The sequence below is a fragment of the Diplotaxodon limnothrissa genome, linkage group LG22, assembly GCF_057381915.1.
Source record: "Diplotaxodon limnothrissa isolate DT_005_m linkage group LG22, D_limnothrissa_male_GT1.1, whole genome shotgun sequence".
In the NCBI taxonomy this organism is placed as follows: domain Eukaryota; kingdom Metazoa; phylum Chordata; class Actinopteri; order Cichliformes; family Cichlidae; genus Diplotaxodon; species Diplotaxodon limnothrissa.
In genome coordinates this window covers 2,630,051-2,655,092 of record NC_140616.1, presented here as the reverse complement: position 1 = coordinate 2,655,092, position 25,042 = coordinate 2,630,051, and the positions used below count along the sequence as shown (strand labels likewise).

General features: G+C 40.5%; 1 protein-coding gene across 1 annotated transcript in view; it reads right to left on the bottom strand.

Moving 5' to 3' along the window:
• Positions 1–3,945: 3,945 nt before the first annotated feature.
• LOC146609129 (venom phosphodiesterase CdcPDE) overlaps positions 3,946–25,042 on the bottom strand; it is a 44,146-nt gene continuing 23,049 nt past the window's right edge. The window contains exons 18-25 of the mRNA XM_085346723.1: positions 24,281–24,453; positions 22,417–22,462; positions 21,825–21,979; positions 20,108–20,249; positions 13,910–13,987; positions 11,188–11,320; positions 5,683–5,839; positions 3,946–4,198 (exon numbers count right to left, since the gene is read on the bottom strand). Of these exons, the coding sequence (XP_085202849.1) occupies positions 4,025–4,198; positions 5,683–5,839; positions 11,188–11,320; positions 13,910–13,987; positions 20,108–20,249; positions 21,825–21,979; positions 22,417–22,462; positions 24,281–24,453 (1,058 nt within the window). The 3' untranslated portion in view covers positions 3,946–4,024. The remainder of the gene's footprint in view (positions 4,199–5,682; positions 5,840–11,187; positions 11,321–13,909; positions 13,988–20,107; positions 20,250–21,824; positions 21,980–22,416; positions 22,463–24,280; positions 24,454–25,042) is intronic.

Below are 25,042 nucleotides of genomic sequence, written 5' to 3'. Positions count from 1 at the left end.
GCCGGTGGCAGACGCCCTCAGGTGTCGGTGCGTTGGTGGTTCTTTGTGTCCGGGGATGGGCGTCCAGGTACACACCGGCTCACTCCTTGGCGGCCGCTTATCGGGGCCTGGGACCTGGGGCTCGCTCGGGCCACTTCGGAGGTGGGGTGCCCCCGGCCTCTCGGCCTGGGGCTCGGTCACTCAGGCACGGCTGGCTGCCGGCGGAGCTCACGGGCGCGTCACTGCAACTCCCCCTGGCTTCTGCTCCGCGGCTGCTGAGTGAGCCCTCATCTGGGACTCTCCTCAGCTCTTACTGGGACAGTGGCGCGGCTGCCCCTCTGTTGGTCTTCCTTGGTCTCTTGTGTTCTGGGGGCCTCTGGATGTCTGGAGTTTTGATCTCCTCCACACCTGCTTCATGCCCTGGAGGACGGGGCTGTGGCCCCCCCACACCCTCTAGCAGATCATTGCATGAAGGAACCTTTTAAAAAAACAAGCGCGTCCATGCTCACAGGTGTACACACGGGTGATCACACCCACAAACTACACCCTTTTTGGCTCCTACCTCAAAGCACACTGTGTTCTGTTGATCTTATGTGCTGCACAATAATGTTTAATATTTAGTATTTACTGTCATATTCCCATATATCATTGTGATGTTGTTTACTCTATTACTCTTGTTCTCTTCTGCTTGTTTTCTTTTTTCTTTCTCAGCAGATGATCCAGGTGATTGATATATGCATTTTTTTTTCTCTGCCCGTTCTGTTGGTTTTTGTCTTTTGCCCTTCTCCCCCGTCCCTCTTCTCAGCTGTTTCTCTTTCCCTCTTTCTTTCTCCCCTTCTTTCCCCCAGTCAAGTCTGTCCCGTATTCAGTAAGTGAAAATAAAATAAACAATAAAAGGTGAATCAAATGGACCATTACGGCAAGGCTGGGATGGTCAATTTGGTAAAGTAAATCCGTTGGGCATCTTTCGTTGCCTTTAGACAACAATTCTGATGCAAAAGAGCCAAACGGGACAGGCCAAAAAAAAATGAAATAAAATAAAATAAAATTTCGATTATTAAATTTAAGTACCTGGGACACTTTATTTATGTGACTCTTGAAGGATAATGTTGGGTCTAGAATGACCCCAAGATAATTAAATTCTGGAGCTAATTCAAGCTCTGCTCCATCCAGGAATATGTTTGACTGCTTCAAGTTTAAGGAGCGTTTTGAAAAATACATACCGACAGTTTTTGAGGTGTTCAACATTAGGCATGAGTCCTCCAGCCAGCTATACATTAATGCTAAAGCAGCTGTAAGATCTTTTGCCACCTGCTGGACACTATTTGCTTGCGTATATATAACTGCATCATCCGCATACATTTGAGTAAATATATTTGGACAGACCTCAGGTAAGTTATTGATAAAAAGAGAGAACAATAAGGGCCCTAGAACAGATTCTTGAGGAACCCCTGTATCACAGTCTAAATATGGAGATTTAACCCCATCCAACACCACACACTGTTTCCTGTGTGAGAGATATGAGGCAAACCACTGAAGAGCCTGACTGGAGATATTAAACTGAGTCAATCTGGACAACAATATCTGATGGTTTACAGAGTGGAAAGCCTTCTTCAGTTTCCAGCTAAACATGATGTAGCATGTTCTGACTGAGATTTCGAGAAAAATTCAAACGTACAGCTCTGCTATCACTTCCAACACAAATGAAGACAGAAAACTAAACAGCAGTGACGTTTGTAGGGTTACTGAAGTTAGGCTAGCTGGTATTTAATGATGTGCTACGTGATAGCTAGCGACACAGGCTTGGCTTCTAGAAATCGGGCAGCGATTAATACAAAAAAATTCCATCCAAATATTAAAGACAATCAATTTTGAGCCTCAGTGGATCTGTTAAACCTTAGCACATAAGTGTCAAACTCTGGCCAGCCTAATTACATTTGGCCCGCGAAGCCATACCAAATTACTAGAGCTGGCCTACTGGTATTAAACAGCTAATATATATATCGTTTAGTATTAAGCTTTGCTTGTTCCATATTCAGTCTTTCAGCAAAACCTGTTTGAGTCCATAAGAGAAGATTCATTCTTATATCTGGAGGAAGATTTTTTTTTCAATAAATATTAATGTTAGGCTGCGACTTTGTTCCAGTTTTGAATTTTGGCCCACTGTGTATTTAACCTCCTTTTTCATCTTGTTGAACTTATTTAACCAAAAATAAATCAGGTCATTTGAGCTCTCTTCGAATCCTAGCTAAACATCTAAATCATAGAATCAGAGGTGATGAAAGAAGAGGTGCAAGTTAGGATCTGAGGTTATTGATCCCGTGGTTTTTAGATCCACCTATGGAGACGGTATAGTTTTGCTCCAAAATCTTTCCTCTCGTCTTACTTTTTAGACAAACTTTGTTTAATCTCGCAAAAATCACAAATTTTAAATATAAACAACATTACAAGAATAATCCATAAATATTATGTGTACAGTATTCGATCACTCTGGGATTGTAAATGAATACATTAATTTAAAATGTTACACAACATTTTACTGTTCTCGAAGCATGCTTGCATAACAATATGGCTTTTTTACTGGCAAAAGGCTCTCGGGACTCATAAGATGAGTCCTCAGGGAAGTGTCACCGCGGCATCATTTTACCTTGTCCACTGTAATTTTCTTTCAAAGGTGCTTGGGCTTTTGTAAATTGTTATTTTACTGCATGAGTCATTCAGTAACTACTTTCATTTTTACTTGCAGTCTTATTCACACATTCACAGAGCTGTAGAGTAATCCATCTTCCAGAGAAATCCACTGTGATGACAGTAGCACTGCTTCAACGGCAATAATAATAATGACCACCACACAGGTGACTGTTGATGTATGCTATACCAGTAAAGGTTATTTCAAGTCACTCCTCCACACATTACTGCCCTTCACTAGAAGACTGTCCTTGTACTTTTGAGAACAGCTTATAAGTCTGTGAGCAGGAAATTACCCTGTGTCAGTACCAATGAAGAGTGGAATTTGGATGACCCCTTCAGGCAGGAATACCCCTTCATTTTGATGTAGCAGGCGAATAAACATCCAAACCAAGAGAACTGTAATGTGTCATCAGCAAGGGACCGGGCTCCAGAGTTTTTATCCTGAACGCCATTTTTATCCATTCTGCAGTTTTTGGCCCACAAATACAGTGAGTAACTTTGTTTTTACTTGTGTGATTTTTCCTCTTGTTAGACCACTAATCACATGCTTGCCCTGAGCCAAACATTTAAAAATGTTGTGAGCATCAGCAGCAAAATGTTCATGCTGTGGTTGTGTTTCCTGTAGAATTTGGTGCAAGTTGGACATGTGTGGTATTCGAGGTGTGTCACAGTAAGGGTTTTGTCTCTGAATCAAAAATGCTGTTTGTGCTAGTAGATAATGTGTCATCTTCTACATTTCGGTTATTCTCTTCCAAACGGTTGAGGCAGACTGTGACCCACCCATGAAACGTTACTGAGAGGACTTGTGACTTGCACCCTCGTTGGATTTTTACTCACATATACTTACATATTTGCAAAAATATCTCTACTTCTATCCCAGAGTGTGGAAACACAGGTGTCCTGTGTGAAACTTTAAATTGAACGTCTTTAATTTTAATTAAAGACAGACTTAATTTAATTTTTTCCATCCCAGAATTATGAGTAAAAAGTCTGAGTTTTTTAGTCTCCTTTTTCAGTGGAGACAGAACAAGTCACTTGGATGAGCAATGGAAGGTTTCTCGCACTGAAAACTTCCAGATCAACAGAACCACCTTCTTGGGGGATTTCCCTGCCTGAATGACTGAGCAGGCAGTCAGTTTATCCAATAACAAACCCAAAATCTCTGCGATAGGAGAGAATATAATACTGTATATTATAAATAACTTCTTTTAGGATCAGTATGGATGTTTTTTTTCTGTTTTGAGAAGACCCAATGACAATGTTAATTCCTTCAACTTCTACTTTATTCATTGATGAACTGATGACCAGTGCTACCAGTGTCATGACATAACTAAAGGAGTGCTTATGGGTTATTTTATTGTTTTCTGTAAATGGCTGCTGTGGGGCGGGTCTTCACCCTCAGCAGCTCTGGGACTGGTCGGTTGCTACCCTGGTAAAAGTCCAGCCCTGTGAGCCACTCAACATCCCTGACTCGTGCCTGGTGGAACCACATGTGATCTTCAACCCACTGAGATTCTGCTTCTGTACTCTGTGGAAGGAAAAAGGCAAAACAATTAAAAATCATAACTTTGTATGGATGCCATTCACCATTTTTATGAACAGTGGAACTGTTTTGAATATTGTTTGCGGTAGCTGTATACCAGCTGTCTCAACAGAGTGTTTTTGCAGCTATACAAGTTGATTAAAGCTTAGTGAGCCATGATGACGATGGACATCTTTGGCAACAATGTCTTATATCGTCATTAATTTATTATGGTAATTGATCAGCACTATTTTACTGTATTGAATTAAAAGAAAGTAGTTAGTACTTTCAAGCTATTTAGAGGGTTGAGTGTTTTGGACACTTCTGGGTTCATTCAGTCATCATTCAGTCTTTTTTTTTTACAACAATCTTAGAGTAGGTTTCTGTGTTCATGGTCCATAGCTAGTGGGTTTTCAAAATAATTCAACATAAATTGAATGAATATGACTTGTCAGTAAAAAGTACATCCACACAACTTGGGAGCATTTCTGCCAATACAACAAACAAATAGTTTCTATTATCTTTGGGAGATAAAAGCTTGTAACACATTATGTTATTCCATCACAAAGTCCCTCACTCCTCCGAGGCGCAAGACCTGCTTGAACTCATGTTAGCCAGCTAACTAGCATAAAGGAATATTTAAGCCAGTTCTTGATATTTAGCTAATTTTGGACTCTGAACAGCTGGAATCAAACATCTGTCTGATGTGTGTTCTTGTTTCTTTTTTCAGAACATCTGATTAACGTGAGCTACTTCCTGCTTCTCTTTCTCATCAAGGGATCGCCTCAAAAGGTAGAGCTGCATATTTCACTAGGCAGATTTTTAAGTCGAGGCATTTTAGATCTTTTGCCCGTCAGGCAAATATGTAAACCACTACATTACAGTATGTCTGACTTATGTAATCCAGTTTACCCTCTTATTCTTCTACCTTTCCTGCACCAGGGTACGTTATTTGAAACACTGTATATGTCTTACATTATATAACAAATCCATGTACAAAACATTAAAAATATACTTATATGTGACTATACTTTAGTTTATCACAGAAACACACATTGAGTGTTATATAAGGGTTATTTCATGGCAAACAATGTGATATTTTGTCCTGCAGCAGGAAATGTGGGAGCGAACAACAGTTTCCTGGTATCTTGGCCAAGACTGGTAAATGTTTATAAATGGAAACGATTGAAGAAGAAAAAAAACAAGGAAGAAAAGGGAACTAAAAAACCCCAAAAAAGTTTCAACCTGCTGCAACCATGCTCTCAGTCTACAAATAGACATGAATTGTATTGCCATAGCAAAGTGTTATCGCTATATGGGAACAGAAGACAATGGAGCCTTGTGAATGGGTTGAGTGAGGAATAGTAGACTATCATTCGGAGTCAGTTTCACATTGAGCAATACAAAGTGTTCCAGTCATTTGTCAGGCTGTGGTCACTCAAAGTGAGTACTGTTTTTTCTTTGAAAAACTATGACATCAGGACACTTACTTTGCAACTTTCCAGGTTGTTAGCTCTGTGAGGGAGGAGGAAGGATACAGTCTGCAGCTCGCTGTCACAGGAAGTCACGCTTTGAGCAGAGTCCCTGCAGCTGGTCAACACAATAAAGTAGTGTGTGGGGATGGAGATGTTTGTACCAGGAAGAAACCTAGAGTCCCACAGAAATGCACACAGTCATTAGCAAGCTGATTTTCTAACAGTCACTGTTGACCTTAGCAGTGTGACACAGAGGAGCTCTGTTGGTGCAGATGTGGTGGTCACACAGGATTACTGAATTCCATTTAAATTACAGTTGAACTCCTGGTCTCAGATACAAGCCTGATCTATGAACAACAAACACAAAATCCTACTGCAGAACGAGTAGATGGTGTTACTGCAAGAAAACCTATTAGGCCGTCAGGCGCTTACTGTATGTAGTCCACTGCAATATACGCTATGTTTGCAGTTTTATCCTAAGTTACATATAATGTAACTTTAAGTTACATTATATGTAACTCATGGTTATGCTATTTCTAAGTTACTGATGCTGTTGGAAATTAATATCCGAGTCACTGAAAATATTGACATGTATATTATAGATCAAAAGATGAAGAATGATAAGTCATAAGGAAAAAATAAAAGAGATCAAACAAGAAGCTGTGTTACTTTTACTGTCATTTTCATTTGTTGTGACTGTTTAATTAAGTCTATTATTTTTTTATGGCCCCGCCCCTCCCTGAGCCTGGTTCTGCTGGAGGTTTCTTCCTGTTAAAAGGGAGTTTTTCCTTCCCACTGTCGCCAAAGTGCTGCTCATAGGGGGTCATAGGATTGTTGGGTTTTTCTCTGCATGTATTATTGTAGCGTCTACCTTGCAATATAAAGCACCTTGAGGTGACTGTTGTTGTGATTTGGCGCTGTTTAAATAAAATTGAATTGATTTATTTATTTACACCTAAACTATAACTAAACGTGGTTGTAGCTTTAGTTGCCATGACAACACCCATTAGTTTGTGAAGTCATTTTGAAGCCTCGTTAGCATTTAGGGTGCTGTCATGTCAGTTTGGAATGCTAAGCTATCAACTTATTACCATTTCTTAGATGCCTGAAAATGCTCTGAAAGCCAGCTACACCAAAAGCACGTCTTTAATAAACTCCAGTAGGCACAGCCATACACATATGGGGGGCAGGTGCTCAAGCTTAAAAAATGCACAAATTAAAATAAATAAATACATAAGTTGAACATAGCAGCACTGTTTTTTCCTTTGCAGCAAGTCAGTGTAGAGTGCCTGAACACCAGAACGATGGACGGATGATGGCTGGAAAAACAAATACTTTACTGTTATGATCTATCAGGGTGGGTCTTATCTCATTTAACCTATGACCCATAAGCAAGGAAAGAAACATTGTTTGAAGAAACATTTTCCCAGCTTCTGAATTACCACCAGCACGTTATCAATGCCCAGGATCAGTTAACCGACAGAACAGAGGCTCTGCTCTGTGGTTTCCTTATCAAGCCGTCTTTGTTATATCCATCCCATACGGTGTCTGAGTCAAGTCTGTATTTTGTGGTGTCACACTCCCCAACAAGATCACATCACCACATGGTGATTGTCAGACCTCCTTTGTTACATGCTCGTATTAGTGTTCTTCAGTCTTTAACTGATATTGTCTCTGATCTCTCCAGTTATGAGTGTGGATTTCATCTTGGAACCCTGCTTGTGTGGAACTCATCTAACCTGAGGACCGTGGGATCATCTGGCTGCTCTTACCAGCTCCGGTGTGTCTTCCTTGAAAGGAAAGGACTTATTTGTTCTATTCTTATTTGCAGATTCTCCGTCTGGATTCCCATTTGGAAATTCACATTCCACCAAAGTTTTTCTGTGTGCCTCCAACAAATGAGACTGTTGCAGTCAAGAACAACAATCACGGATTCTTCTCACCTGGACCTCAGTTAACAGTATCGATCTTCACAGGCAGAGCTGATGTGTCTCCCTCTACTGAAACCACTCATCCCTTTCAGTTACTATTTGCTTTTGCCTGCCTTTCAATGAACCAAGGTTTATCAGGTAAGACCCACACCGAGAGCATTTCAGGAACATTTAAAATATTTTATTCAAGTATCTTTGATTCCAGCTGTTCAGCTATTTGGCCACAAAGAAGAAAAGCGAACATGGCAGCAGCCAAACTGCTAACATTGAGCCTTGATTTCATCGTTATGTGACTTTAGTTTTACTGCATTTGAAACATTTTGATAATTTTTTAGATGCTCATTTTTTTTGTTCTTGTTTTTTTGTTTAAGTCCTATGTTTCATCCCCTATTGATATAACTGTATATTTGCCTTAACCCTTCTGTTATGCTGCAGGTTCAATTGACCCATTTTAAATGTGAAAAATCTAAAAAAAAAAGTGGCAAAACTTTCTGCAGAAAACATAATAAGAACAGTGCCAGGGCCGACCAGGGTGGCAGTGACCCGCGTGACAGACATCAAGTCAGACATCATTTGGGGGAGAAGTGGAAAGAGTTAGATAAAATGCATTTACATGCATATTTGGGAGTCCTCGTCCTGGCCGGGGTCTATAAATCAAAGGATGAATCAACAGCCAGTCTGTGGGATGCAGAGACAGGCAGGGCTATATTTTGTGCCACAATGTCTCTGGAGACTTTTCACATTCTCTCCAGAGTAATCCGATTTGATAATCGAGAGACGAAAGCTGTCAGACGGGAGCGAGACAAGCTGGCGGCTGTTAGGACAGTGTGGGACCAGTGGATAGAGCAACTTCCCCTACTCTATAACCCAGGCCCCAATGTCACAGTGGGATTCAGAGGTCGGTGCCCATTTAGGCAATATGGCTTCCAAACCAGCCAAATATGGCATAAAAATCTGGGCAGCATGTGATGCAGACACCAGCTATGCACTGGAAATGCAAGTTTACACTGGAAAGCTGGTTGGAGGAGCCCCAGAGAAGAATCAGGGCTCAAGGGTTGTGCTAGATATGGTACAAGGTCTCACAACATAACCTGTGTTTTTTCACAAGATACAGCTTAGGTCAGGAGCTTCCAAAGAGAAAACTCACGATGGTTGGAACAGTCCGAAAGAACAGGCTGAACTCCCTGCTGAGCTGCTGGTAACCAGGAACAGGGTCCCTCAGTCTTCCATATTTGCCTTCAGAGACACTACAGCGCTGGTGTCCTATTGCCCCAGAAAGGGGAAAAATGTTGTGCTCATGAGCACTTTGCACAAAAAAGCTGAAATCAGCACACGAGAGGACCAAACGCCAACTATGATCCTGGACCACAATGCGTTACTTGTAACGCGTTACTGTAATCCGATTACTTTTTTAAAGTAACAAGTAAAGTAAGGGATTACTATTGCAAAAACGGTAATTAGATTTCTGTTACTTTCCCGTAGGAACGCTGCGTTACTGCGTTACTAAAACCATGATTTTTTTGCAAGAATGTCTCATAACAGTGACGTAAGCGAGTGCGCTTTTGGTGACAACAGCTGTGTGCAGATCAACAATGGATAATATATGGAGTGCGGGAGAAAGTATGAGTGTGCAGCGTTTAAAGCGTGGAAGTACTGACCTTACTTTGAGTTTGATTCCATAAAGAGTGACAAAAACATTAGTGTCCGCTGTGCGTGGGAAGAAAACTTCTTTTTACAGCGAAAAAACCCCTAAACTTCCAAACAAGCACCGAGTAGCTACGACGTAATGGGAAACTCACAGAGAAACTCGCGGATTCTTCCACTGACCGCGGCACACCTGCACCAGGGTAAACCTCCGCCTACCCCACTCCTGCTTTACAGGTGAAAATAGAGCAACAGGACCGCTGAGTCTTTGACTTTATTTATTTTCTGCTGTGTTTTACTTGCATCTATTTGAAAGACTGAGTGTAAACACAAAAAATATTTTATTTTATGTGCTGGAATGTGCAGAAAATAGGTTTAAATGTTAAACTAATTTCTTCCAGTCAGAGAATGTTGCAGATAATTAAATCTTTGCTTGATGCATAAAGTTAAAAGATTAAAACTAATAAAACAAATTTTAAAAAGAGACTTTTCCATCTGATTACATTTTGTATGATGATTATGCAGAAAAAGTAGAATTGGGCTGAAAGATCTATCGCTTTATCACCTCTTCAGGTTGTAAATCGTGCTTTTAAAAAGTAACTAAGTAACTAAGTAATTAATTACTTTTGAAAATCAGTAAAGTAATGGGATTACTTTTTGGGGGAAGTAATCAGTAATTAGTAACTGATTACTTTTTTCAAGTAACTTGACCAACACTGGTGGAGACACACGGACACATACTGCGATCATATTGCTAATCTCTTATTTTGTTCATTTCTAGATCAAAAACAGCGCTTCAATAAAGTTTCGTTTCAATACAAACTGTCATGTTTGTGCTGTGGCAGGCAGAATGTAGGACACAAACACACGACTTGGAACGCAGAGGGATGAACTAAAAGAGGCAGCTTTTATTGAGCTGTGAAAACTCGGGTGCCAAAATACAGGAAACAGAGCGTAACAACTGGAAACTAAACTTGGAAACAGAACTAGTAACAAAGAAGCCAGAGCACAAGACTTTAACAAGTTCCAATATAATCCTGAGACACACAGCAAAGAGTGGGTACAACACAGGACCTACATACACAAGCAGGACAACGAGAGGATGGGGAACAGGTGGTAACACAGCTGAGCCAAATCAGACCTAACGAGACACGGGGAAGCAAAACCAGACACACTGCGCACAGGACGTGGACTATCAAAATAAAACAGGAAACACACAGACTCAGGACACACAAGCTTAACACAGTAACTGGGGAGACATAGGGAACACAGCGACATGGGTGACTAGACATGAAAGGTGGGATACAGGGAACAGAGACTAAACACAGGCTAAGATAACTACTAAGGGAGGAAGGACTACAATCAGGAAGAACTAAAGAAAACCAAAACTACCAAAAACAATAACCTAATAATATAATTACAACGTACATCAAAAAGTTTTAAAATGCATTTTTTTAAATGAAAAACAAGGGAATTATCCTGATTGAACCATGATCTGTGTGAAGAACACCATTACACCAAATGTTGATTGGAATGGTGAGTAATGGAGTTAATGACGAGATAAACAGTGTTTAATGGGATTCTTTTGGTTTCTAACACTTTTAGATAAGTAAACATGCCCCGGGTCAAATTGGTGTTCCTGAGAAGCGAACACAACACGAGGGTTAAAACCTTTCAGCATCTTTGTTCAGAAACACACACCGTTTTTACTGTCCTCCCTCAGATTCGCTCTCATTTCTAATTTTGTGGAAAAGGGTAAAAAAGACAGAGTTCCCATTTAATTTCTTTACTTATTTGGGATGGATAGTGTGGGTTAGCACCAGGCCAGTTGGTTTTGGTCTTTTTGTTAAAAAGCATTAAGATATTTGCACAATATCACAACTCAGTCTATATTGATGGAATTTTCAAAAGAAAATATTATCATTGGACTAGAAATAAAACTTACTGCTGGATCTGCTCTGGAGTGTCAAATTGTCCGTCATAGTTGTAATCAAACACTGGACCCAATACCACATTCATGCCATTGTAAATGGAGGCATATTTCTTAAGCAGTGTGTTGTGGAAATAGTCCCAGATCCCTGAAAAAGAAGAGAAGATAGAGCAGTGAAGGCACAAAAGGAGGAAATGTCGTTTTTTCTTAGTCGTGGTCGTTGTGAGATTCTTTTGTTTTTGTTTCTTTGTTTATTGATTTGTTTTTGAATGACTTGTGTCTTTGTTTGGGGGTTTCTTTGGAAATATTTTAAGATTGCTATTTTCCTTTTGTCACGGCTGCAGCAGTCGTGTGGCGTGGTGAGAAAAGGATCCAAAATGCAGGTACTGGCTGGGGTGCGAGCGAGCGTTTATTTGTAGTGAAAGCAGAGTACAAAAGCAGAAAGGGCAACAAAACCTAAACTGGGGAAAACTAAAGAACCTGAAACCACACACACGGCATGAGGAGCGAATATGGCAGAGAGACGCAGAAATTACACCAGGTTACACAGACGACGCGACAAGGAACACAGGCAGGCACACACTATGGCTGTATCCCAACTCAGGGTCTGCAGCCTTAAAGGCCGCATTTCAAGGCCGATTACGTCACAGCGGCGCGCCGAACGCTGTCCCAATTCAAAGGCTGCTCGAAATGCGGCCCTCAAATGCGTCCTTCAATTCCCTGAATTTTAAGGCTGTGGCAGTGTAGACTTCGTGGCCCAACATATCCCAGAATGCATAGCGCGGCGGTGGGTGTGGATAATTTTGCCTGAAAAAAACGGCGGATGAGGGGCGGCCGAAGAGTAAACTTTAAGTAAGTACTGAATATGATGTCACTTATTTATGTGCAAATGTTTAATAACGAAGAACATTATAACATTACTGTTGGCCACATGTCGGCAAAGTCATGTGACATTAGTGACGTTTGTACTAACTTGGTTTTAAAGCCTTTACTTTAAAATATACACCGATCAATAGCTGAGCTTAATCTTACAGAGAATGATCAAAGCTCATGTAGAAACAAACAAACAAACAAAAGATTTTCTCCTTCATTTCTGTCAAACACAGCTGTATGACACGTTTCCAGCTGTTAGTCTCATGGTTGCTAGGCAAGCTGGGCAGCGCAACGGAGGCTAGACCGTCCCATTTCACAAGCCTCGCACTTCCGGCCTTAGCGGTCTTTGAGTACGCGGCCCTTGAGGATCGTTGAGGCTGCGTACTTTAAGGCTGCAGACCCTAAATTGGGAGACAGCCTATAAATACACAGAAGGTAAGGAGGGAACGACACACCAGAGGGGAACACAGCTGAATCTAATTAAACACGACGGGACACAGACCTTCAAAGTAAAACAGGAAACTCAAACTGTTTTACAAACACAAACTCAGGGACGCAAAGTCCACGAGGGGGAAGAACACAGGTGGGATAATTAAAACACTGAACACCAGAACCAAACCCAACAACAAATACAAAAGCAGAAGAAACTAGAACAACGATAAAGTCAAAACGCTTGGTCACCGACCCTGGACCATGACACCTTTGTCATTATCACTTCCTCCAGCAGTCGGCTCGTATTCTAAGTTAATTTACTCTGTTTATATTCTAGATGCATCCAAGGGTCTTGCTTTTATGTAATGTGTATTTGTTACCTCAGCCGTATGTCCGTGTCTGCAGTGTTGGGAAGGTTACTTTAAAATGTATTCCACTACAGATTACAGAATATATGCCCAAAATGTATTTTGTAACGTATTACTTAACATATTATCATGCTTTTTACGAGCACATGAATGTACTATTGCTGTGTGATTTATTACTATTACCAATACCAACTAGATTTTTCGTGTTTTGTTTGGGTTTCCACCAGCGTGGAATTACCAAAAATAGAGAGGGCATAGCCGAACATATGAATATTACCATGGTAAATGCAACGGTTTCAGTTACTCATATTTTGTATTTTAATTATGTAACACCGGTACATGTATTCTGTCTGTCTGTTGTCGCTGCGTGCTATCTTCATGTCTTTGTGTTGTGTTCTCTTTCTTCCTTGTAACTTGTGCGTAGTTCTGTTCCTTTGTCTTATCATCTGTAATGATCCCCAGCTGTGAACCCATGCAGTCTACACTCTGTTTGTCTGTCCTCTTAGAAGATTTTTATTGATTTCCAGGACTTCATGTGCAGCTACACAAGATCTCGTTAAAGGCTGAATGAAAAGAATTGTTTCTCTGGTGCTCTCTACGAGGCAGAAGAGATTAAAGCAGAGACTTTGGTTTCCAACTCCAAAGACTTTAAAGACTGTGTTTTTGTTCCTGAGACAACAGAGTTTTTGGAGAATGAGCTGAACAATAATAAAAGTAACAGAGTGCTTTGTCTCGCAGACCACAAATCAAACATTGTCCGGTGTTTTAGAGATGGCCCGTGTTAAAGTGGTTTCTGACTGCAGCTGTGGCCCCCTGGGGAGTCCTGAGTCAGAACAGCTGCACTCTGCCTTCCACGCTGTCACCTTAACAAAATGTTCTTAGGACCCTCTGACTCAGGTGAACTTCCCTTCCATGTCTTTTTGATCTGTATTATTTTGCAATAATTTTATGTTCAGCAATGAAGTTGTTTTGTTGGTGTTTTTTCACAGCCACATGTTTTCTTTACAACCTCCAATAATATTGTGCATTACAGCTTTTTCAGTAACATTTAATGTTGCACTTACTCTTAAACTCGGGGTACATTGGTACCACATTACTCATCAGTAAAGCATCATACTGCTGGTCCGTCGTTGTATTAAGATCTGCAAAAACACAAAAGGAAATAAGGACTTTTAGAGGGTAACAGAAGGTGAGAGGCAGTACCACATCAGACATAATTCAGACAGTCTTCAATAGGAATCCCTGGAGAAATTCTGTTGCAGTAATGATGATGGTTGCCCTACTCCTGCATGTAAAACAACGTGAGGTTCAGTAGTTTCACACAACTACCAAATTTCAGAAGATGTAGCTAAGTGTTCTTAATATTTAATTGCCTTTCTGTAATAACATGAATTATCATGTTTACCAAACAGTGAAATCGTGATCATCTTAAGCTTTCCTGTGTACAGTAGAAGTAGAATATGACATTTTGGGGAGAAAACAATATTTTTAAAGTGATTTTAACAGATTTGAGTGGCAAGCCTACACATGCAGCCGCTAGCCACCCTCACTCACAGCTCAGTAGAATAAAGGATGCTTACAGCTGGAACCAGGCTGCAACAGGGATCAGGGATCACTGACTGTTTTAGGTACTTGTTCAGATTAAATAGAGCAAGATACAAAGTATTAAAACATGTTAAAAAGACAACAGCCTCGATAAATGCAGAGTAGTTTGGACCCAGAAGCAGGGTTCATCAGGTCATCACTAAAAGACCGGATATCCCACCTGCTGTGAATGTTTTAATGCAGTACAGGTGTTATTATCATCACATGTCACAACCTGTTTATGACAGTTAAAATAAATAACATTTATATAAGAAAATTGTCTTGTGTAAACTGTATATGGTGTTAAATAGGCCTATACTACTGTACTTTATTGTCCGTCATAGGGGTGGTACTTCGAGAGCCATATATTTTATGAGGTGGTATTTATTGTGAAAAGTTTGAGAACCACTGTTTTACAGAAGTCTATGCATCTGGCTCAGGAAATGGATGACTCATGTAGTTTCCACTGAAGCCAGTGCCTGGTTGTTGTTCTGTCTATTTGTGAAGGCCACATAATGACCTAACTAATGTTTGTGGACTGTGTTCTTGGGCCAATTAGAGCAAAACAAGAAAGCTAAAGCACTTCAATAGTTCCATTTCATTGTTTCAGCTCTTTTTGTTATCATTTCTAATAAAGTTTGTTGGCATTTGGAGTTTTTGCTGTACTGTAAATAGTTCAGTCTCCTGACAGCTCTGCATTCACTTTGACTCCTTGCATGCAACCAAACTCTGGGCAAAGGAGAGGAAAATGAGTCTAAACATATTGGAAACTCTAAATGTAAAGTTTCACATTTCACTAAATATATTGGTGAATATGTTTCTGATGCCAGTGATGCATTAAGAATGCAAACATTAAGAACAAAACACCTGATTCAGATCATCACTCGACTAAAACACTTTGAGCTAATCCCCCGGCCTGCAGAGAATGATGATAAGGATGGCCGAGTGACAGTCTCTGCCATTGTCGGAGCAGTTAAGCAATTATTAATTCACTGCAGCTGTACCGAGTTCTCACACATTGTATCAGATACTGTTTGTCTGGAATTAATGAGATAAACAATGACCTCTTCCTGCTACACTCAGCTGGACAGTGAAGTACATCTGGTTGGTATGTGGAAGTAAGACCAGACAAAAAATGATTTCTCTAAATGTCTCCCTCTTGCTTCATCAGCCTGTTTTCCTCCAGTTCGTGCTGGGTTTGCATGCTTTACCGGCTTCCTGTTTTGGAGCCTATCCTAGCTGTCATATCCTCCTGAGAAGCAGCCTATTCATTTATGTCCTGTGTAATGGACATTTGTTTTTGGTCTACGTCTTTTGACTTATTTGGGCCACCCTACCAAGTACTAAATAGACAATATCCTGGGCTCTCCATTGATATCTCATGTGTTTGGGTGGCCTCTTTAATCTCCAAAGAGGAAGGAAATCACAAAAAAGTTCAATGGAAAGATTCTTTTTTCCTTGATTCTCAGGAGGATCTGGTGAGAGGCAGCACACAAGTGACCCTGAGTCTGTTGCAGGGCCAACAGAGAGAATCAAACAACCATTCAGTTTAACTGTTACCCTACATTAGAGCCACTTCAACCTTCTTTGAACAGACTCTCACAGGATGTGAGAATGTAATCAGACTGTTTATCAGAGCGAACGTGTGGGTTTTAGAACATAGCATTAGCTGGCATAATGTTGGCTTTTAACCACCTGTTGTTGTCAAACCAGCTTATTTCAACCGTCTGGAAATGGGAGGGTCACATGTCTAACCTCGTGACAATAAGTAATTCTGACAATATTGTGAATAAACAAGCATGTTTATACACGTTTTCATGTGTTAGCAGGTGAGTGCTGTCTCTATCCTCTGGGTTTTCCTTCCCTGATGATAAAACAGGTCTGATGCCTCCTCCTTGAGAATGAAGGTGCATCAAGTTGTTGGAAGATGTGACTACAATATTCAGTCTACATTTATGAGTACAGTGTCCTTTTTTTCTATTAAATAACCTCAAAAAATTACTTGATATGGACACTGGAACCACCAACCATCTCATTCGTATTTAGCTTGTTAGGGCTCTGCCTCCTGAGCCATAGCTACATTGTATCGAGAACTATTATAAAGTATACGTCGGTTACTTTGGTAAGAGAGTTTGTTAAACAGGTTTTCTTAATATATGTTGAGTTCCTCTCTGTCCACCCACAAACTGATTCCATCTTTCTTTCATTTCCTCATTCGTATGATCTTTGCAGCATGATAGCACATGTGCGATCACACTAATTTGAAGAATTTTGTGTCTTTCTCTTAATTTTTTACATTTAAATTGACCACTTGTATGATCAATGTTACTGATGTAACAGCAGAGTAAACTATCATTGGACACTGCACTTCCACTGCACTTGGAAAATTGTGTTTTTCACTCCCATCTACTCCCATACTTGTGGTCATTACATCAAAACTGTGGTAAGTTGATGAAACCCTGAATTATATTCAATTCAATATTGTTTATACAGCACCGAATCACAACAACAGTCGCCTCAAGGTGCTTTATATTGTAAGGTAGAACCTACAATAATACATACAGAGAAAACCCAACAATCATATGACCCCCTATGAGCAAGCACTTTGGAGACGGTGGGGAGGAAAAACTCCCTTTTAACACCTACAGCATGTTCTAATCGCTCTAATAGGATATTATGGTCGACAGTATCGAACGCTGCACTGAGGTCTAGCAGGACAAGCACAGAGATGAGTCCACTGTCAGAGGCCATAAGAAGATCATTTGTAACCTTCACTAATGCTGTTTCTGTGCTGTGCTGAGCTCTGAAACCTGACTGAAACTCTTCAAATAAACCTCTGCAGATGATCTGTTAGTTGTTTGACAACTACTCTTTCTGTCATGGTCCCTGTGCCTCACCAGCTGATCCTGTATTAGGCAACATGTTTTCTCTCTCTCTCTCTCTCTCTCACCTGCCGGGGCGGTGCTCATTATGGGCTCCCGCCCCTGGCCCACGCACCTGCTGCCTATCGGGATGATCACAAGGCCGATTTAAGACAGCAGCACTGTGTCACTCGTCGCTGGATCGTTGAGCTATCAGCGTCAGTCGCTCAGTAGTTTGTGAATCAGAATCTGTGAGTTCTTTCCGTCTGTTCGCCTCTAACTAAAGTTTCCTTGTACAGATCTTTCCCGGCCCTTTCCCTGCCTGCCTGTCATCCCGTGGACGAGTGAGTGGATTTGTGTTTCCCCAGTGTGGGGAGTGAAGAGAGAGAGCCTTTGGAGGGCGTCTGGTTCCCGTCTTTCCCCTCACATACCCCGGAACCCTGGACCCCCCTCCCCTCCCTCCAGCATGTTGTAAATAGCATCACCTGGTGTCGTTGTGTCAATAAACTGATTGTTAACTCTGTAAAGATTCCCGGTCTGCGCCTGAGTCCGTTAACTAAAACGTGACACTTTCAAGGATGTTTGATATAAAGGAAGGTTGGAGATTGGCCTATAATTAGCTAAGACTGCTGGGTCTAGAGATGCTTTTTGAGTAAAGGTTTAACTACTGCCAGCTTGAAGGCCTGTGGTACATAACTGATTATTAGAGATAGGTTGATCATATTTAAGATCGAAGCATTAATTAATGGCAGGACTTCTTTGAGCAGTTTTGTAGGAATGGGGTCTAAAAGACACGTTGATGGTTTGTGTAGTTCAGGATTTGTTCTAAATGCTGAGATGAATATTGTTTTTGTTGGGTTTCTGAAATGAGTGAAATTGGTTGTATAAAAATGGTGACATACCCAGTTCACCTAAAAGCTATAGAGGAACTAAAAGTAAGTAAATTTTTAGACAGCAAATGCATCTAGTGAGATCTACTTGTGTTATTTCTTAAAAAATATACATCATCAAAAATGTAGCACAAACATAGCAACAATATATTGGATATTGCCACAGTTTTCTATATCACTTTATAGTAATTCAGTTTAAAGCATTTTTAGACATTTTCAGACTAGAAATTGTAAATATGTAGATTTGTTTGTTTTATGACCATAAAGCAGTTTTACTATTGTAAATCTCTAAGCCTCAGAAAGCCTCTGTCTCATTCTTGCTCTCTAAAGCCTAAAGAGGAATTATGGATTTGATCAACTGGTCCCTTCGTGCAACTGACACTCTTTTCAGGGAGGAGCCTGGGACACTGGGGCTCTGCGCACAGCGTCTGCAGGTCGGGGCTGTCACTTTCATCTTTACGCAGGACTGTACGCTGTCGTCTGTGAGGCGTGAGCGGTGTTTGTTTGTAACATAGTTAACGCTGGAGAACAGCTGCTGACATAATGTGGATCCGAAGATCCATAACTGGCCTACCTGGGGTTGAAAGTCTCGATAAATGCACGGCGTTTCGGCGGGTACACCGGCTTCAGCGAGTGTGACTCTTATTTTGAGCGATGAAAAATAATAAAATATAATTTTATTTTTATATTTCAAAATCACAGTAATCTTCCAATTTAGAACTACAAGTTAAAAAGAACTAACATAAATGAAATACACTTCAGCTAAATACTTCTAATTTATTCTCCCAAACCACGCGGAGCTGCACTATACGGACTAAAGAGCCGCAGGTTGCCGACCCCTGGAACAGGCCTATGTTCAGTTTTTGCTTCCTGTAGTCTTGTTTGTCAGATTCAGCTGTGCTCCCTGGCGTTTCCTGTCTCTGCAATCGCCTGGTGTGTACATATTGTCCGAGTCTCTGTGTTCTTTGTCGTGTTGGCTGTGTCTTTCCTTGTGAGTTGTAGTTTTGGATTATTTGTTTGTGAGTTCAAGCGAAGTCGTTTTTGAGTTTTACTCCTCGTCTCGAGATTTCTGCAGGTTTGGTCTTATTGGACATCATCACAATGTTACACACAATGTATTATATTTGTGCCAGTGTCAGAAATGTAACAGTGTCAGTAACAATTCATAAAAGTTTTTTTTAAGTTTGTGTTTTTCCTATTTTTTTAAATATACTTCTAATATGTACACACTTATAAAAACATAAACCCTAAATGGGCGAAGAACCAAATATGGTGCCTAAATAAAATGAAACATTTAGAAAAAGTCACACGGGTAAAGTGCTGCTCCCATAATAATTTAGAATTTGCATGTATATTAATGAGTGTCCTATGAATGCTTAACTTGTATATTCCACAGTCGCAGCACGGTGACACATTTCTCAGTCCAGAGTGATAATAGCGCTAAAATGGTTTGTAGACCTCATTGTTGTTGGTTTCAGTCATCACTCATGGTGAGCACTGTGTCAGCCTTTCCAGTAACCCCCCCCCCCCCGAATTCTTAAACCTTGAGTTGAGTTAATCAAGGTTTATGGTTAGACTCAGACTTTGTTGAACCTGGTTTGTAGAACAGGATCCAGCACACAATGATCAAGACATCAAGAGTGAGTCAGTGTGTGCTTGATCATTGTGTCCAAGTTTAGACGAGTTTGGAAAATGGTTTATAGACACATTTGTGGGGAATGATGTGTGGGGGAGTCTGGAAAGAGTGTAACTGCGATGGAAATGCCCATCTTATTATAATCTATAAGAAAATGTTTAGACAGAACATTACTGGGGTAGTGACTCTGTGAGTACTCATGTGGTCCCTCAACGCTGACTCCAGGTTGACTGGAGGTCAGTTAGCGTGCTTGTTGTGTCAGTTAGGATTTATGTGAGGATGGGTACGTACTGGGTGGGTACAAAAAGGCTGAATGCAGGTTTCCAGCAGCAGTATACCGGTACTGATCACATCTGGGACTCTGAGATGCTGAAATTCTCACATCAGCCCGAAAACAATCTGGTGTGACTGAAGGCAACGGGTCCAGGTTATTCTACAAGAATATGAAACATGCTTTAGTCATTTCAATTACAATTTCATTTCATTAACAGTTATTTTCAAATATTTCTGCCAAAGGAAAAATAGAAATCATGTCTAAAAACTGGTTATCACAAACACTTTGCTGCTTCAGTCTTTTATAGCAAACCAAGCACAGGGAGTACAACCACAAAGTGACCCACAGTTCTATTTCAGGAACATGTATTTTAAATTTATGTAAATTGTGAGGGTTTTACTTTGCCAGTTTTTCAACTTGTGCATGCTAGGGTTCACACAGAAGGAGCAGCGCCTCTTCAAGACATGTTGAGGAGCTAATTTAGCCATTAAACTCAGCTGTGTTGGCTCAAGGACACATCTAAAACCTGCAGGACACCGGCTCTCGAGGCCTGGAGTTCCCCACCCCTGAACTAGGGAAAGCATTATGTCAATTAGATGTCTCCACAAAGATACGAAAACACAGTGTGTGTGTGTATGTGTCAAACTGGACTGTGGTAGGAAGAAATCCAACGCTTCATGTTTGAACAGTCCGAGTGGAAGATCATTAGCCAAACTTCATCCACGCTGCATTTCTACTGTTGTTTAAATCATCACTTTTAAGGTGACAAAATCTGTGCATCATTATCATTAAAATAATGAAACATTTCTCTCTGTTATTAGATCACTTTTTAATTTTCTGTTTGCATCATACATCATGTATCGTTTATATAGTGTATAATGTTGTAGCTGTCTGTATTTCTAAGAGATGCCAAAGAGGCACCTCTGCATCTGTTATTGGTTACAATTATGTAACTGCAGTGATATCATGTTTCTTGAATATTGCATTAGTTGACTTCATATTTTAAATCTTTATACACGTGTCTTTGCCCTTTTTGGTTTAAGGTAAGAAATATGCCCAAACAAAACAAGCAGTAACACTTAACAACGTGATTCACAGCTTATAACCTGATAGGTCAAGACTGTGATGATTATTGCCGCAACAACTAATAAATAACTACCCGCCAAATTATGTGTTGAGATGGTAAATACATAATTAAATTTGGATGTCTTTAGAGGACTACTAGTGTGCACTTAGCACTTGTTCATAACTAACTATTCAATAGTTCACACATTAAAATATTAAATATTTAGTTTAGGGCGGTTTCACATTTTAGAAACATCAGCTAAAATCTCATCCTAATCCTAAAATAATCACAATTATAAAATGGTGAGTGTATCCAGATTTTTATTCTATAAGAGTGAATAGTTGGAAACAATAATCAGACACATTTCCTCTAAACCCCCCCTTGGAATGAGTCGGAAATTTCAAATGCTGCAAGCTCCTCATATGTTCACACCATCCATGATTCATGTGGAAACTGCATAAATCTTATTCACTGTGAGTCAGTAATTCTTTTTTGTCATATAAGATTTTTCAAAGAGTGATGGAGTTTTATAGAGCTACTGATTATCTATGTGTCTTCACATTGAACTTTTATATCAATCTGAAGCCTAAACTTGTAATCAGATAACTACCCTCCTCCCCAAAAAACAACCCAAAACATTACATCTTATCACCAGTCAATGGACTTACAGGCTTGTCAATGGTGAAAGAGCTCCACAGGGGCATCAGGGCTTTGTGGCTATAGGCGCTGATGAATCCCTCCTGGTAGAGGATGCAATAACTTTGGTCAGGTTGCAGCATCCGGGGTCGACCAAAAAGCGTGTGCTTCTTTTCTGCAGCGGATGCTGAAAAAGAAATGAAGAATAATTGTCTTCATGATGTCTGCACCAGTAAGAGCATTTTCATTAAGACTGTGTTTTTATGCTTTTCCAGTCAGTTAGGGGTCAAATCAGAATTTAAATTAAAGAGCTTGGTAAGAAAAGCTCCTGGACTTCTTTAAGCCCTTTACATTTTCAAGAAACACCCAGTCCAGGAGCTTTTCTTACCAAGCTCCTTAGACTATGATGACCCGGGTGACCGAGAACCTTCACAGGCAGCATTGAGATGCAGGGGAATTTAACAAGGCAGAAAATGTGGAGGCATGCAAGTAAAACATGCCAATGTGATTAGTTTGATCAGATCTCCCTTTGAAAAAAATTGTCATGTAAATCAAAAATCCAGAAAAAAAAGATCTTAGTAGAGAAGAGAATCGTGGAGTCGGGAGCGAGTAGAAATGTCTCACCCTCCTCTGCACTCAGATTCAGTCGTTTGTTGATATCAGTTTCATCCTGAGGGAAGACAACATTTTCCTTTAGTCTAACCTGTAATGCTGCTACACTTTTTTCTACTTTGACATGATTGGAAGGTGAAACAAAGATTCAAAGATAGTAGTGGTAAAGGGATTGGTTCTTATATAATGTGTTCCTGCTCTGACCACTCAAAGCACTTTACACAATTTGTACATTCGCACGAGCACTTTTTTTCTACCCTGTTTCTAAGTGTTTCTAATATCTAAGGATATTTGCAGACTGGGCTCAGAGCACCAGCCTTCCAGTTGGTGACCTGCTCTACCATCTGAGCTACAGCTACCGCGAATATCAGTACACTGAGCCGCTGGCAGTTACAACATGGTTAATATCTGGTTAATATCTTTGTGATGGACGTGTCGATCTGTTGATAAGCCAGGCTCCGATCTTTCGTCTTCAGCTTGTTCAGAATGCTGCAGCCCGACTCGTGACAGCCACATAAGTCTTTAAATGGATCAGCTCCTTCGTACTTCTCTGATCTTTTAACAAAAAATACTCCAAGTACAACGCCCAGGTCAGCTGATTAATTGCTTGTGGTTGTTCCGAGAAGCAGACTGAAACAGAGGAGAACGGACCTTTTGCTAAACTTTGGAGCAGTCTGCCTCTTCAAAGCAGGATCTCTCCAACACTTGACATTTTTAAATCCTGTCTGAAAACACATCTTTACTCTGTGACTAGAGCTGCCTTGCCACCCAAACTTGAAGAGCACGACTATGTTGTTATTGCTGGTTTCTTGTAAAACCCGAAGATTTTTCCACCATATGACTGCTGAGCTTCCATTTCTTACTTTTTCCAAACATTTGTCATACCTCTTTCAAAACAGTAGCAGCTTTTAGTTGTGGTAAGCTGTTATTTTTAAATATGCGCTGCAGATGCTTAGTCAGCAGCATTGAGGTTTCAGCTGGTGAGAGAGTCCAGCAAGACTTCTAGTTTGAGCGCTGATCCAGAAATCCTCCCTTTAGTCACAGCAGACGGTTATTTGAATCTCACCAACTAACTTGGTGGATGATTTGGCATTTGCACCTCAGAGGAAGTGAAACAGAATTTTACTTTCAGTGATTCAAGGTTTGGTTGTGGGAGCTTTCACTATTTTCAACAAACCATGCAGACCAAATCAAGTACACTGGTGACTAGTTGGATATTGGTCATAGAAAACAGATTGAGGTTTTTTAAAAGAATAAATCACTTCCACCAAAACCACAACAACACATCAAAGATTGAATTCATGGTAACTTCATAGCATCTCAGAAACAAGACTTGTAGACTGCTGGCAGTAATCTAGACCTCGGACAGGATTCAGTGGTAGGCAAAATAGAAAAACAGATTTCCATTCAGATAAAAGTATTTCTAAAAGTTGGCCATATATCATGCTTTAGGGGCTGTGGTGCAGCAAGTTTGACTCTAATAATTTGTGAATAACAGATTTGAAATACAAGGAAATTGTAGATGCATCACAGTAGCCCTAAAAAGGCTGGTGGCTTCTACAACAGGATAATGCCTTTATATCCACCAAAGGTGAGAACCCATTCAGAACGTTTCTCCAGAAGTCTGGATGCTTTTTCTTGTGTTCCCCAACTGCATGAAAGTGCATTGCTAAAAAAGCAGACAGCTGCTCTGTGAACTATTATTGCTTTGACTGTTACCATGGAAGTTTGCTTTCATCCAGTCTTGAGCTGCAGTCTGTATTTCTTGTCATATTTTTGAAAATGTTAGGATGCTTTCCACAGACTTAATTCCCACAGAATAATAATGATCATATCATTTTATATATATGCTTTTGAGTGACAGTGATGTACCCACCACCTCACCACAGGAGCATCCCAGGTTGTCTTCAGGGTTTAGGCTGACCAGTGGACACTGAGCGGGCTCACTTTGTTCAGCGGGGTGCACTGGTGTGTAGTAGGGCTGCTGCAATACGTGATTCATGCTGCCGTGAGTTCCATTATTGCTGGAAGGAGAAACCTCGAGGACATCTGCATTAAACAAACATGAATTTATTTTTGTGCCCCTGATGACGGCTGTTTGTTGAGTACCAGATGTGTGCAATTAGTCAGTCTGTTCCCCTTGTCAGGGCAACAAATATTCAAATCTCAACAAAGCTGCTCTCACGTCATATTTACAGACAAGGCCACATGTTTTATTCCCACATGCATTGCTTAATCAATGGTGTTGTGAGGCGCTGTGGTTTAACCCAAACCACAATCTTTTCCTAACCCTAATAGTTTTAAAGGGTTAAACCTAACCTAACATCCAAACAGACTTATTATCCTGTCTCTCAGAAGCCAATATGCCTGCGGCCAAAGGATCAGTGTCTGCTGTGTAACCGTTAAATTACAAGCATCAACAATTGGCTGTTGTGCTACTGGATGTTAACTGGCACTAATTAATAACTCTTCACTTGATTGTGAAGCCTCGCTTCTGTCAGTCTGCCCCAGGGCAGCTGTGGCTACAAACGGTAGCTTGCTTCCACCAGTGTATGAATGTGAGAGTGAATGAATAGTGGTATTGTAAAGCGCTTTGGGTGCCTTGAAAAGCGCTATATAAATCCAATCCATTATTGAT